Genomic DNA, 13,061 nt, shown 5'->3' on the forward strand with positions numbered 1-13,061 from the left:
TGAATTATAGTTGTAATAGTTACATGTTTATTCAAATCAATATTTTCATCCATGATATTCAAATTTCCGTCATTACTTGAACAATCATCATTCTAAAAACTTGCCAAATATTTACTTTAAACATAATACATAGAATTTAAGAAAGTGTAATATTTTTTGTATCATAATACGAGTAAAGTTTGAAAACTGAGGGGAGGAGAATTGCCCCCCATATTTGTGAGCCTTGACATTATATTCAAGTCAGAATCGGTGGGGAGGTTTACCTCCCCCCCCCACACCAAAAATTTGATCTAGGTACGTCCCTGACTAGGAGGTGGTGGTGGTTGTATATACTAAAATATGAAATTGCGTCATTTAAAATTTAAGTTCAGTTAAATTTCAGGAGAACGAAAAGATAGTCGAACATATTTTAGTAATTTAGATGCTCCATTACGCACACATGCTAGTTTTATTACATATACAGATGGCGAATTTCATATTGGTAAAACTATAATTGATGAAATTCCACATTATGACATTATTCTATCAACACCTTATGATTACATGCATTTGATTTGCATTGGAGTAGTAAAAAAATTAATGATGTATTGGATAGTTTCTAAGAATAAACATCCTGTAGCATTACCTCCAAATTTAATAAATGCATTAGAAAATAAACTTAATTCGCTAGTTAAGTATATACCAGAAGAATTCCAAAGAAAATCAAATGAAAATTCTCGACAACATCCTTTAAGAGATGTTCAACGGTGGAAAGAAACTGAACTGAGGCAATTCCTTTTATATACAAGTTTTGTTGTCTTACCAAATTTAGTTAGTACAGAAATATCTAATAACTTTATGTCTTTATCAGTTGCAATACGAATTCTTTTAACTCCATCTAACTGTAATGAATATATTGATTATGCTGATCAGTTACTTCGGCATTTTGTAGATTCTTTTATACATATTTATGGTATACAATATGTATCACATAATATTCATGCTACAATACATCTAGCAGATGATACAAAACGATTTGGATCCTTAGAAAACATCTCAGCATTCCCATTTGAAAATGTCATGCAAGTATTAAAGAAAGATGTTCGCAGTGGACATAAGGTCTTACAACAATTAGTAAATAGATATTCCGAACGTAGAGCATTACAATTCAAACGTTTTAAACAATGTTCAGACATAGAAGGGCCACTAAAAACGTTTTGTAAGAATACAAATAGATCACTCGTACCAGGAGTTTGTAATCCTCAATATTCAGGGTGGAAAACTACTAATTTTAAAATAAAACTTAACACAGCTGATAATTGTGTTAAATTAAAAAATGGACAAATTGTCCTTATTGAAAATATTGCAACATCTAGTACTACTAATGAAGTTGTAATAATAGGACGTTCATACGAAAAACTTGAAGATTTATTTTTAACTCCATGTAATTCATCACTTATTGATATTTTTAAATGTTCAGTACTTGGGCACCTTAATTATTGGCCAATTGATAATATCAAAGAAAAACTTGTTCGTCTACCATTAGATGATCAAAAATATGCCATTATACCATTTATTCATTTATTTGCATAAAATATAAAATGAATATTTACTTTGTACATATTATAATTATATATATATAAAAATATTAATGTATCATATTTATTTAAATTGTATATAAACATTTAAGGTCCTGGATTGTAGTTATATTCAATGATACTAATACAGTTCAGCATGTGCCACATACTTGGTATTCATTACAAAATAATCCAGTTAATAATGAAAACACTGAACGTTGCTGGTTCCCATTTTCAAAAAGTGAAGCAGCCAAGACATCCGTCAGTTTTAGTAGTCAACAGATTTACAAAATGATTCTTAAACGTTCTGTACCAAATAATATTGATGGTTGTTGGTATAATGTAAAACAAGTTGCTGGGCCATTTGGTAATTACTTATTGTTAATATTTAGTATATTTTAAAAATTATTATATATTTTCAAGTATTAATTTTATTTATACAATTTGTAGACTCTGAATTAGTTGCTAGAAATGCCTCTAAATGTTGGTCGGGTGTAAGTGAAAGTGATTATGATACTAGAAGGCATGGAATTGTGGAAAATAAAGTTCGAATTCGAAAAAAACCTAAACGATATGCATCTGAACGAATTTCTAGTGTCAACAGTATACATTCAACAAATTCTATAGAATCATCATACACTCATATTCCTTGTCTACCAACTCCTCCTAATAAAAAAATGAATAGACCTATAGCAAAAGAAAATATTGTAAGTAGAATATTTTATAATTAAGATCAAATATATATTTTACTTTATACATTAAGCTAATTTTAAACTTATTTTAGGCTAATTCCAAAATCAAAAAGTCCTCCAATTATGGTGGTGAATATTCAGGTGGTTACAACAGTGAACCAATGTCACATATCACTACTGAAAAATCTGTAAGTTTGTTAATTAAAATTTATTTTTTTTTTTTTTGTAATTCATTTTTGATAAATATTTTAGTTTCATACACTCCAGAAGCCATTAGGCACTATGAAGTGTAACGACACAATTATAGATTCTTCATATTATGAATATTATGAATATTCTTCAATTAATTACAAGTTTCCAAAAAATAATAGTGATTATGACATTGTAAGTTAAATATATATTTATATACACATGTATATTGTTAAATAAGTAATAATGTATTTGTAACAATTTAATATGTTATAGTCAAATGAAGTACAAGAACAATTGCAAAATAGTGAAAAATTCAATAAAAGTATTGTAAATTCCGCGTCCATTGAATATTCTTCAATTAATTACGAATTTCCAAAAAATAACAGTGATTATGACATTGTAAGTTAAATATATATTTATATACACATGTATATTGTTAAATAAGTAATAATGTATTTGTAACAATTTAATATGTTATAGTCAAATGAAGTACAAGAACAATTGCAAAATAGTGAAAAATTCAATAAAAGTATTGTAAATTCCGCGTCCATTGAATATTCTACAATTAATAATAACGAGTTTAAAAAAAATAATACTGATGACATTGTAAATTAAACTTTAACACAGATTTTTGAATTAGTATTTTATTATAATTTCATATAATGTTATTAGTCTCAAGTGGTTCAGGAACAGTCGAATGTTGAAGCTACATTTATTGAAAACATTGCAACAAATTCCTCGTGTTCCGAGTATTCCACAAATGATGATGAGCTTCCAAAAAGTAATAATGATGGTATTATGGTAAGTTATTAAAATATGTTAAGTTCAAACTAATTACAGGAACTACAAATACTTAATAATTTTAGTCCAATGAAGAACATGAAGATGAACAAGATCAATACATTAATTTAAAACTTAACCACCGAGCAAGTCAAACCCAAAAGACATCACACAAAAACTGTTCAGGTGAGGTGCAGTTATAATAATTGCGTTTTACAGTAAAAAATAAAATATTCTTCTCAATAATTGTTGATTGAAACCAATGCAAAAATTATATTTATAATTTCTAGTCTTATTGTATTTGTTTTAGATACCAATAAAGAATGCTGTTGTAACACTTTAAGACGTTCAATAAAAAAAAAAGAAGAGGCAATACTTACACAGATTTTATTATGTAATACTAATCAAACCAAAATATGCACCTATTTAGAAAGTCTGGACAAAAAAATAAATAAACTTCTCGAGATGGATAATCGGTCTAGTTCTGCATTTCCTCAACCAAAATTACCAGCATCGTTTGTTGATTTATTGCCAATAGGCTCAAATGAAGCATTATATGCTGTGGAAAGTCTGTTACAAGTTGAAGGTTGTATTAAAAATAAAGAAGAATTAGTAAGTTATTATATAATAATTATATGATTGCTTTATTAGATCTGATGAATATTGCGTTTCTTTGTCAGTTAATTATATTATTTTGTTTAATGCAGAAGACCTTTTTATTACTGAAAATTGGCAACCAACATAATTCGTTAAACAGTGCAGTTACTGCTATTTTCGACTTTTGTTTTGAAAGATCCTATGTATCCATCTTCAGCTATCACGGGAGAACTAAAAAATCATTCAAATCTCTTGGAATATTTCAAGTTATGCAAGGTATGCTAGTCTCTAACAATTAATAGATGTATTAAAAAATTTTTATTTTGTCAAAAATAAATTAAAATAATTATTAAATATGATCTTTTCATCAATTGAACTAAACTCTTCTGCTCCTTTTAGTTAGGTCAGCAATACCTAATAGAATATTTTCTATACATTTTAATTTTATATTTATATGTTGACATTAAATATCAAAATGATAGCACAATGTTATAAATAATATTTTATTGTATATAATTACAATTTTTATTTATCTTTTCAGATACCCTTTCTGGTCGTGTAAGCTCACCCCAAGACACAGATACAATAACAAAAGTCATTATTAATATATTAAAACATGCAAAAAAGTAATTTTTTTACGGTTTTCATACTTTTTTTTTTTATTATATTATCTATTTATTAAGAAATAAAATGTATTAGAATGTATAAGATCAAAGTCATTATAACATATAAAAAAGTATTTTTTTTACGGTTTTCATACTTGTTATTTTTTACTATATCTACTTATTAAGAAATAAAATGTATTAAAATGTATAAGATCGGTCATTATCAATATATTAAAACATGTAAAAAAGTAATTTTTTATGGTTTTCATACTTGTTTTTTTTTTTATTATATCTATTTATTGAGAAATAAAATGTATTAGAATGTATAAGATCAAAGTCATTATAACATATAAAAAAGTATTTTTTTTACGGTTTTCATACTTGTTATTTTTTACTATATCTACTTATTAAGAAATAAAATGTATTAAAATGTATAAGATCGGTCATTATCAATATATTAAAACATGTAAAAAAGTAATTTTTTATGGTTTTCATACTTGTTTTTTTTTTATTATATCTATTTATTGAGAAATAAAATGTATTAGAATGTATAAGATCAATAAGTCATTATAACATATAAAAAAGTATTTTTTTTTACGGTTTTCATACTTGCTATCTTTTACTATATCTACTTATTAATAAATAAAATATATTAAAATGTATAAGATCGGTCATTATCAATATATTAAAACATGTAAAAAAGTAATTTTTTATGGTTTTCATACTTGTTTTTTTTTTTTATTATATCTATTTATTGAGAAATAAAATGTATTAGAATGTATAAGATCAATAAGTCATTATAAAATATAAAAAAGTATTTTTTTTTACGGTTTTCATACTTGCTATCTTTTACTATATCTACTTATTAATAAATAAAATATATTAAAATGTATAAGATCGGTCATTATCAATATATTAAAACATGTAAAAAAGTAATTTTTTATGGTTTTCATACTTGTTTTTTTTTTATTATATCTATTTATTGAGAAATAAAATGTATTAGAATGTATAAGATCAATAAGTCATTATAAAATATAAAAAAGTATTTTTTTTTACGGTTTTCATACTTGCTATCTTTTACTATATCTACTTATTAATAAATAAAATATATTAAAATGTATAAGATCGGTCATCAGTGGCGAACTGAACTTAAATTTTAAATGACGCAATTTCATATTTTAGTATATACAACCACCACCACCTCCTAGTCAGGGACGTACCTAGATCAAATTTTTGGTGTGGGGGGGGGAGGTAAACCTCCCCACCGATTCTGACTTGAATATAATGTCAAGGCTCACAAATATGGGGGGCAATTCTCCTCCCCTCAGTTTTCAAACTTTACTCGTATTATGATACAAAAAATATTACACTTTCTTAAATTCTATGTATTATGTTTAAAGTAAATATTTGGCAAGTTTTTAAGTGGTCAATAAGCATATGAGTTTGAAATTAAAACTATTGTGTAAGTACATTACATATATACATACAAATATACAATACTATTCTCTATATAAAAAAAAATATTATCACAATAAAAACTATACAAAAAAATAAACAAATTAATTAAGAACTTTATTAACAAGTCATAACAATGACAATAACAGACATTTTTTATGACAAACTTCAAATGTAGTATTATTTAAAAGTTAATGCATTTTTTAAGAGATCTGAAGACTGTGAAAATGTATCAATAACAATATTTATATCTATTGGAATATCTCTTTCGCAACTCAGAAGTAAGAGACTTTCTAATCTACCTTGCCCCATTGTTGATCTTAGTCTGGTTTTAATCAATTTCACCTAGAATTTCATGTTTAGAATTTATTAAATAATTTTTTTTATTGTGTATTACTAATTTGTAAAGACAATATACTTAATTACTACCTTTGAAAAAGATCTTTCAGCTGATGCAGATGATGCTGGAATTGTTGCCAGAGCTCTATACGCAACGTGCAAATTAGGAAAGGCTGAGTCAAGTCCATACTTTGTCAATAATTGAATTATAGTTGTAATAGTTACATGTTTATTCAAATCAATATTTTCATCCATGATATTCAAATTTCCGTCATTACTTGAACAATCATCATTCTCATCAATCTCAGTATTTTGTACTTTGCTAGTGTTGTCATGAATCTCAGTGGGTAATTCTAATCCATTTATAAGTTCATAAATATTATTTTTAAATTGAATATATTCTGTCCTGAGTTGGTCAGTATTGATGTTTTCAAGCCACAGTGAAATGTGTTGAAAACAATCACTGGGCAGATTTTGTGAATCTTTCGCCATTAAACGATCAGGATTTAATATTGCCAAATCTTTTAGTATTTCTTGTGATTGACTAAATCTTTCATGTAATGACATTGTTATTTTATCAAGAGCAGCATAATATGTCTTAATTTTAAATTGAACCATAGAAGAAACATTTGAATTATCATCTGGAGTTTCTCCTGCAAGTAACTTTCTTGTCCTTTTTCTCATTTCTTTAAAGTCTTTTTCTGGTACGTTATTAAAATTTGCAAATTCCTTAACTTCGTTAATAAATACTTCATACTTGCATTCTGATCGCATTTCACTTAACTTTTTTTTTGCCACATTAACTAATTGTATTGCTTCAAAGAAATCAATAGTTTTACACTGTAGGTAGTTAGAAAGTGGTGTAGTCACAATGAAAATATTTTTAAAAAATATTAAACATAATACAAACTTAAAAGTTGAAATTGTCTTTAAAAATGTCCTTGAACTAGATGCTGTAATTCTATCACTAGAATTTTTTAAGACTTCTAAAGCATCAATCAATGCTTTATATTTACAAAATATGACATTTAAAACTTTACCATGTGAGGTCCATCGAGTATCTGAAAAACTTTTCAATCGCAAAACTCTCTCATCTTTATACATTTTTTTTTGGCATTCAATAAAAACAGCTGCTCTTTTGCGAGCTTTTAGAAAAAATACTAATGATTGAACATCTCCAAAAAAATTTTTAGTATCAGTACATGAATCACATGTATCTACCACTACTAAGTTTAATATGTGGGCAAAACACCAAACGTAAATTGCTCTAGGATTTTTATGTTGAATAAAACTTCGTAGACCTGAATAAATTCCTTGCATAGATGCTGCACCATCGAATGATTGTGCACACAGATGTTTTTCCCAGTTGATGTCATATTTACTTGTAATTGTACAAAAGGTATTGAATAATCCTTGTCCTGTAGCATCACTTGCAGTTTCTAAAGCCAACAATCGCTCTTCTATTACACCAGTACTGTTAACATATCTCACTATAAATGTAAACTGTTCTTGGTTTGATATATCCGTAGTGGTATCAATTATAACAGCAAAATGTGCAAGCATTTTTCACATCTTTCAATATTTGTGCTCGAACCATTTCACCTAATATACTCAACAGTTTTTCTTGACTTTTAGAAGACATAAATGTTAATCTGTTATTATTACTTTTGTTTATTTTTTCAAGATGCATCATAACAGGGGCACTGTGACGTCCTATGACTTTTAATAGTTCTAAAAAATTTCCGCGGTTTAATGATTGAACATTTTCATTGTGTCCTCGTAGCGATATATTTTGTCGAGCAGCAAAAATCAATACCTCAATAACAGTTCGAACCACTTCTCTATTATTAGCCACTTCACGATTAGCACATATAATTAATTGGTCATTTAGATCAATTCGATTACTTTGTAAATATAGACCCCGACTGATTTCTGACTGTATATGATTATGTGAGTGTTCGTGATTATTAATAATTCTTTGTATATTAGACCAATCATTTGAACCATTCAAAGCTAAATTTGATTTTTGGGCTTTTGGTAAACCAAAAAGTTTACAGGAAATACAAAAAATAAGATCCTTACTTGGTGAATAAGATAGCCAAAGTCTTCTAGATTTATTATTGTTTGCCAAATTTTTGTAATAATAAGACTCGTGGAAAGATCTATTCATATGATTCCAGTCTTTTTTTTTTTTAAATGAATGTTGGGGTAAATCATTTGGTGTTGGCTGGCAAGGGCCAAGGTTGGCGAAGTAACTCAATAGTTCAGCAGATATAGAACTAGGGATATAAGCAGGATCATTGTCAAATTTAGTTGTTTCTATGATGGGTATCTCTGTAATAAATAATCAATACAATTTTATTTAATCAAATATATAGTAGGTAATTGAATTCTTATTTTAAACAACTCTCCAGCTATTTCATTTTAAATAACAAACACTAATTAACTAAATAAAATTTTTAACTCGAAAAATGGTAACAACCAATGCAGTATCTGCTTCAAGCAGGGTTATTTAAGTAACATTTTTGATAAAAATATTTTATACACAAATAATGAAAATCTCAATGTGTAATAAATCTCGTTAATTTAGATTTTAAATATATCATCATCATATAATTAAAAAATATTTGATTTAGAAAATATACTTGAAGTAATAATAATAGATGAAATTATAAAAAAAGTATGCATGTAATAATAATAATATAATATATAATCATTAATAACAAATTTTTTTTAAATAATAAAAGCTGAATATTTTCTTATGGTTTTTTAATTGTTAAAAATATATTTTTTAAAACCTATCAAAATAAATTAATAGCCTATTAATAAAAAATTAATTAATTACCTTCTGAATTAGTAGATGTTACAAAATCATTGTTCAAGTTAATACTACGATCAATATTCAACTCATTTTTCTCATCTGCAATACTATGGTCCAATGAATTTGAATTACCAGATACTAGAATATCACAAGATTATTTTTGAATTGTATTCAAAATATAAATAATTTAAATACTACCTTCTGCATCAATACATGTAACAAAATCATTGTTCAAATTCATACTACAATCAATATTCAACTCATGTTTCTCATCTGCAATACTGTGGTCCAATGAATTTGAATTACCAGATACTAGAATATCACAAGATTATTTTTGAATTGTATTCAAAATATAAATAATTTAAATACTACCTTCTGGATCAATACATGTAACAAAATCATTGTTCAAATTCATACTACAATCAATATTCAACTCATGTTTCTCATCTGCAATACTGTGGTCCAATGAATTTGAATTACCAGATACTAGAAAAATCACATGATTATTTTATAATCGTATCAAAAATATAAATAATTTAAATACTACCTTCTGGATTAATAGAATTAACTAAATCATTGTTTAAATTCATACTACAATCGATATTCAACTCATAATATGCAATACTGTGGTCCAATGAATTTGAATTACCAGATACTAGAAAAACCAAATTACATTTTACAATTATTATATTAAAAAATTAAAAATGTTGAATACCCTACCAAAAACTTTTTTTTTTTAAAACAGTAAGTTTGTATCTAGGATAGGTATATCAGGGAAATGTGATTAGATTAAAAACTAAGAAGTATTAGTGCTTACCGTTATTGGCTTGGATTTTTATCCTTTTATTAAAAAAATTATGAATTGAGTTTGACTGCAGTTGTACTTTGTTTAATTTTTTTTTCCTTTTGTTAGTAATGTTTTTTAATGCACAAGCATTAGTGTGTCTCTTCCAATTGGTTGAATTCATATTAAGATCTCTAATACGTCCACACGTAACACAATTATTTGCCATTTTTTTAATTTAAGTTATTATTGTAAGATAATAAAGTAAAATATGCACAAACTTTTCACAATATCACATCGGTATGATTATAATACGGAGATATTGTAGGGAATGAACAATAAAAAGAGAAATAAGAGTACAATATAATGAACATGGGAAAAAAATTTAATATATTATACTATATAGCTATTAGTAAATAATTTAATTTACTCTGTTGTGAATTTTGGTGGTGGTGGTGGTGTTCGTTATACGGATACGTTATCGGATACGCATTACGCGATGTTATCTATTATGATCAGATTTTCCAAAAATTGTTGGTATTTAATTTATTAATAGATTCAGACGGACGGTCGTTCGGTTGGGGATATGGGCAATCAATTCATATTTCTATTATTATTATATTTGATATATTCTGTGAAATTATAAACAACGCACAAGACGTATCTAACTCTCAACAGATAACGTCGTACCCGTATTAGTTCTATTTTCATTAATTTTTGAATGTAGCTGCTTTTACCGCGTTTTACGTCGCATTTTGACTTTTGTTCACTCGTTCACTGCCATATTGGCTGTCAGGCGAAGGCTGTGAATCTACAAGACACATTTCACAGCTCACCGCGGAGGTATGTGCCACGTATAGTACTTATAACTTATAAGTAATTCAAATTTAAAATCCTTACCTCCGGCGGTTTGTTTTTTCTTAATAAATTTTATTATTCTCATAGCCTTACACAAGTACGGCAGTTCGACCCACCCTTTCATGTTGAGGTACAGGCCTCAGAAAATTATCTTTAATACGCACTAACACGGGCCCCTAACATAAGGCAGCTGAAAATTAAAATAGCTATTCACGTCATCGCCAACTACTAAAGTGTTTGAAAAGAATTGCGTGACTAAGATAACATTGCTACAATGCTACAAATAGTAGCTTCCCTCCAACGAGGCACAGACGGAGTTTGCGTGTCTCGTCCTCTCTAACGGCAGACACAGTGTATTGCATAATGTATTTACTACATTATTTCTATTTATGTATTGCATAGGTGATAGCCGATAGGTAAAATGTGGTCAAAAGAACCAAGAAGGCCGGGGTGGCACCACCCCTTTGAAACATTGACGCAGCTGCGTCAAAGTTGAGCCCTTCAGCCCGCCACTGATAATATTATTATAATTATGTTTAAGAATTGAGAATTCTTTGTAATCAAATGAACCATAATATTATATTAGTATACAGAGTAATTGATTAAGTATAAGTATAGTATTTTAACTATAATATTATGCATATATTTGAAATTTAATTTTTCATCGCAAAGATGACACTTTAAGGGGATTTAATTAAGTAATAAAAACTATGGTTTTTTTAATTGATTTGAATTTATTTAGGTACAAAAGATAATAGCTGTCTATTAAATCGTTTAACCGTGTATAAGTTAAAATTTTAATAAAACATAATAAATATATGGTATCCGACCATCTGGGTATCAGTAAAAATTATCCAGATACTTATTTAAGTAGCTACAAGGAACCATTTTTTAAAGTTACCTCAGAAATGCAAAAACGGAAATACAAGATTTTTATATATTATTTTTAGGTCTTAAATCAATAAAGGTAATAGATTTGTGTATGACATAATATTTTTGAGAATAATATAATTAGGTATACCTATATAAATTATACATAATAAGAACAATTAAGAATTTAAGATGTATCATGTATACGATTTATAAGTTATATTAAATTTCAATATACTGACATAATACTTGTTTATTTAAATAGGTAATAATTACTTTCCTATTATACTTATTTCATTAAACATTTTTTTTTTTTTTAATTTTAACAAAAAAACTAGGTACCTTACTGTTGTTTGCTATTAGAACAGTCTTGTAATAAAATCTGTTGTTACAAAATATTTATATACCTAATATATTAAATAAGTACATTCAAATATTCACTTTAGATATAGAAAAATTAAAACAAAACTAAGTTATTTATCAATGGGTGTAGGTAGGTACAAATTTCTGTATTTATGAGATAATCTTTATTTGAGTCGTAGGTACCTAATAGGTTAGGTTAGTATTACCCATACTAAATATGAAATAGTTACCTATACTAAATACTAAATATGTATTAGGTACCCATAGGTACTAAATGAAATATTTTGAACCGGTATGGAAGTAATGGTAGTATTATACTAATTAGGTAGCATACACATATAATTGTGCAATATACCCATTATTTCAGTATATATGTATACAGAATATCAGAGCAGTTAAAAAAGGATAAAAAAGTACCTAGGTACCTTTATTAATAAACAATTATCTTAATGATTTGAGATTTTCAAATAAAATAACTATAGGTAATAAATCATATAATATACTTACATTATAGTATTATACGTAGGTCCTGCTAGACAGTTCGCTTCTTTAAACTATATTATATTTCGATCTTCTTTAAATTATATACCATCTGCTACATTCAGCTGCGATAATCGGATATTATACACTGATTTAAATGATTAAAATTAAAACGACTACGACATTTTTCAACACGATTGTCAAAATAATATTTTAAATTGATAACGGTAAAACCACATTGATATAAAATAATATATATCTTATATGCGCCAAGACCGCGGTTCACACATAAAACTTTGAACCGGTGTCTGGGTTTTATTGCAGTGTACTATTTATATAACGCGTGGTTGGTCAATTGAACCGACGGTGATCGCAGGTATAATCTGCATTGTAATAATTTCTGATTAAGTTAAAAATATATATATTATTATATTAATTTTGGTGGTTGGAAAATTTAACTTTGAACTTCCTATGCACTTTATAATAAAAGTATAAACAATAAACAGCATGGTTTAAATGAACTGATTATGAACTAGAAAAATTATTATTTATAGTTAAAAATAGATTTTTCTTGGTTGGTAAATTAAACCATGAACTCCCTAAACACTTATGCACCAATGAACCGACTATGAACCATCATTTTATTTTAACCGTTCAAATACTTAACAT

The 13,061-nt window shown here is 26.8% G+C and overlaps 2 protein-coding genes across 2 annotated transcripts; one reads left to right on the forward strand and one right to left on the reverse strand.

Moving 5' to 3' along the window:
• Nucleotides 1-3,121: 3,121 nt before the first annotated feature.
• Nucleotides 3,122-4,447, forward strand: LOC100573707. The gene is made up of 2 exons (XM_029491884.1): nucleotides 3,122-4,093; nucleotides 4,359-4,447. The coding sequence occupies exons 1-2, from the start codon at nucleotides 3,856-3,858 to the stop codon at nucleotides 4,445-4,447; spliced, it is 327 nt and encodes a 108-aa protein (XP_029347744.1). The 5' UTR covers nucleotides 3,122-3,855.
• Nucleotides 4,448-6,057: 1,610 nt separating this feature from the next.
• On the reverse strand, nucleotides 6,058-10,803 carry LOC103308677 (zinc finger MYM-type protein 1-like). Its single transcript, XM_008182472.1, has 9 exons — nucleotides 10,722-10,803; nucleotides 9,585-9,692; nucleotides 9,410-9,523; nucleotides 9,236-9,349; nucleotides 9,062-9,175; nucleotides 7,762-8,550; nucleotides 7,123-7,706; nucleotides 6,307-7,056; nucleotides 6,058-6,222 (listed from the first exon to the last, which is right to left on the reverse strand). The coding sequence occupies exons 1-9, from the start codon at nucleotides 10,801-10,803 to the stop codon at nucleotides 6,058-6,060; spliced, it is 2,820 nt and encodes a 939-aa protein (XP_008180694.1).
• Between the last annotated feature and the right edge of the window lie 2,258 nt (nucleotides 10,804-13,061).

Source organism: Acyrthosiphon pisum, unplaced genomic scaffold, assembly GCF_005508785.2.
Source record: "Acyrthosiphon pisum isolate AL4f unplaced genomic scaffold, pea_aphid_22Mar2018_4r6ur Scaffold_13;HRSCAF=49, whole genome shotgun sequence".
Classification (NCBI taxonomy): domain Eukaryota; kingdom Metazoa; phylum Arthropoda; class Insecta; order Hemiptera; family Aphididae; genus Acyrthosiphon; species Acyrthosiphon pisum.

Excerpts from the sequence above, each read along its gene's own strand:
- LOC103308677 (XM_008182472.1), bottom strand. The coding sequence starts at position 10,803 with ATGAAAGGGTGGGTCGAACTGCCGTACTTGTGTAAGGCTATGAGAATA. Across the intron at positions 7,057-7,122 it reads CAATTTCAACTTTTAAGTTT|TGTAAAACTATTGATTTCTT; the intron begins GTATTATGTTTA and ends AACTACCTACAG. Across the intron at positions 6,223-6,306 it reads CTGAAAGATCTTTTTCAAAG|GTGAAATTGATTAAAACCAG; the intron begins GTAGTAATTAAG and ends ATGAAATTCTAG.
- LOC100573707 (XM_029491884.1), top strand. The coding sequence starts at position 3,856 with ATGATTGCTTTATTAGATCTGATGAATATTGCGTTTCTTTGTCAGTTA. Across the intron at positions 4,094-4,358 it reads AATATTTCAAGTTATGCAAG|ATACCCTTTCTGGTCGTGTA; the intron begins GTATGCTAGTCT and ends TTATCTTTTCAG.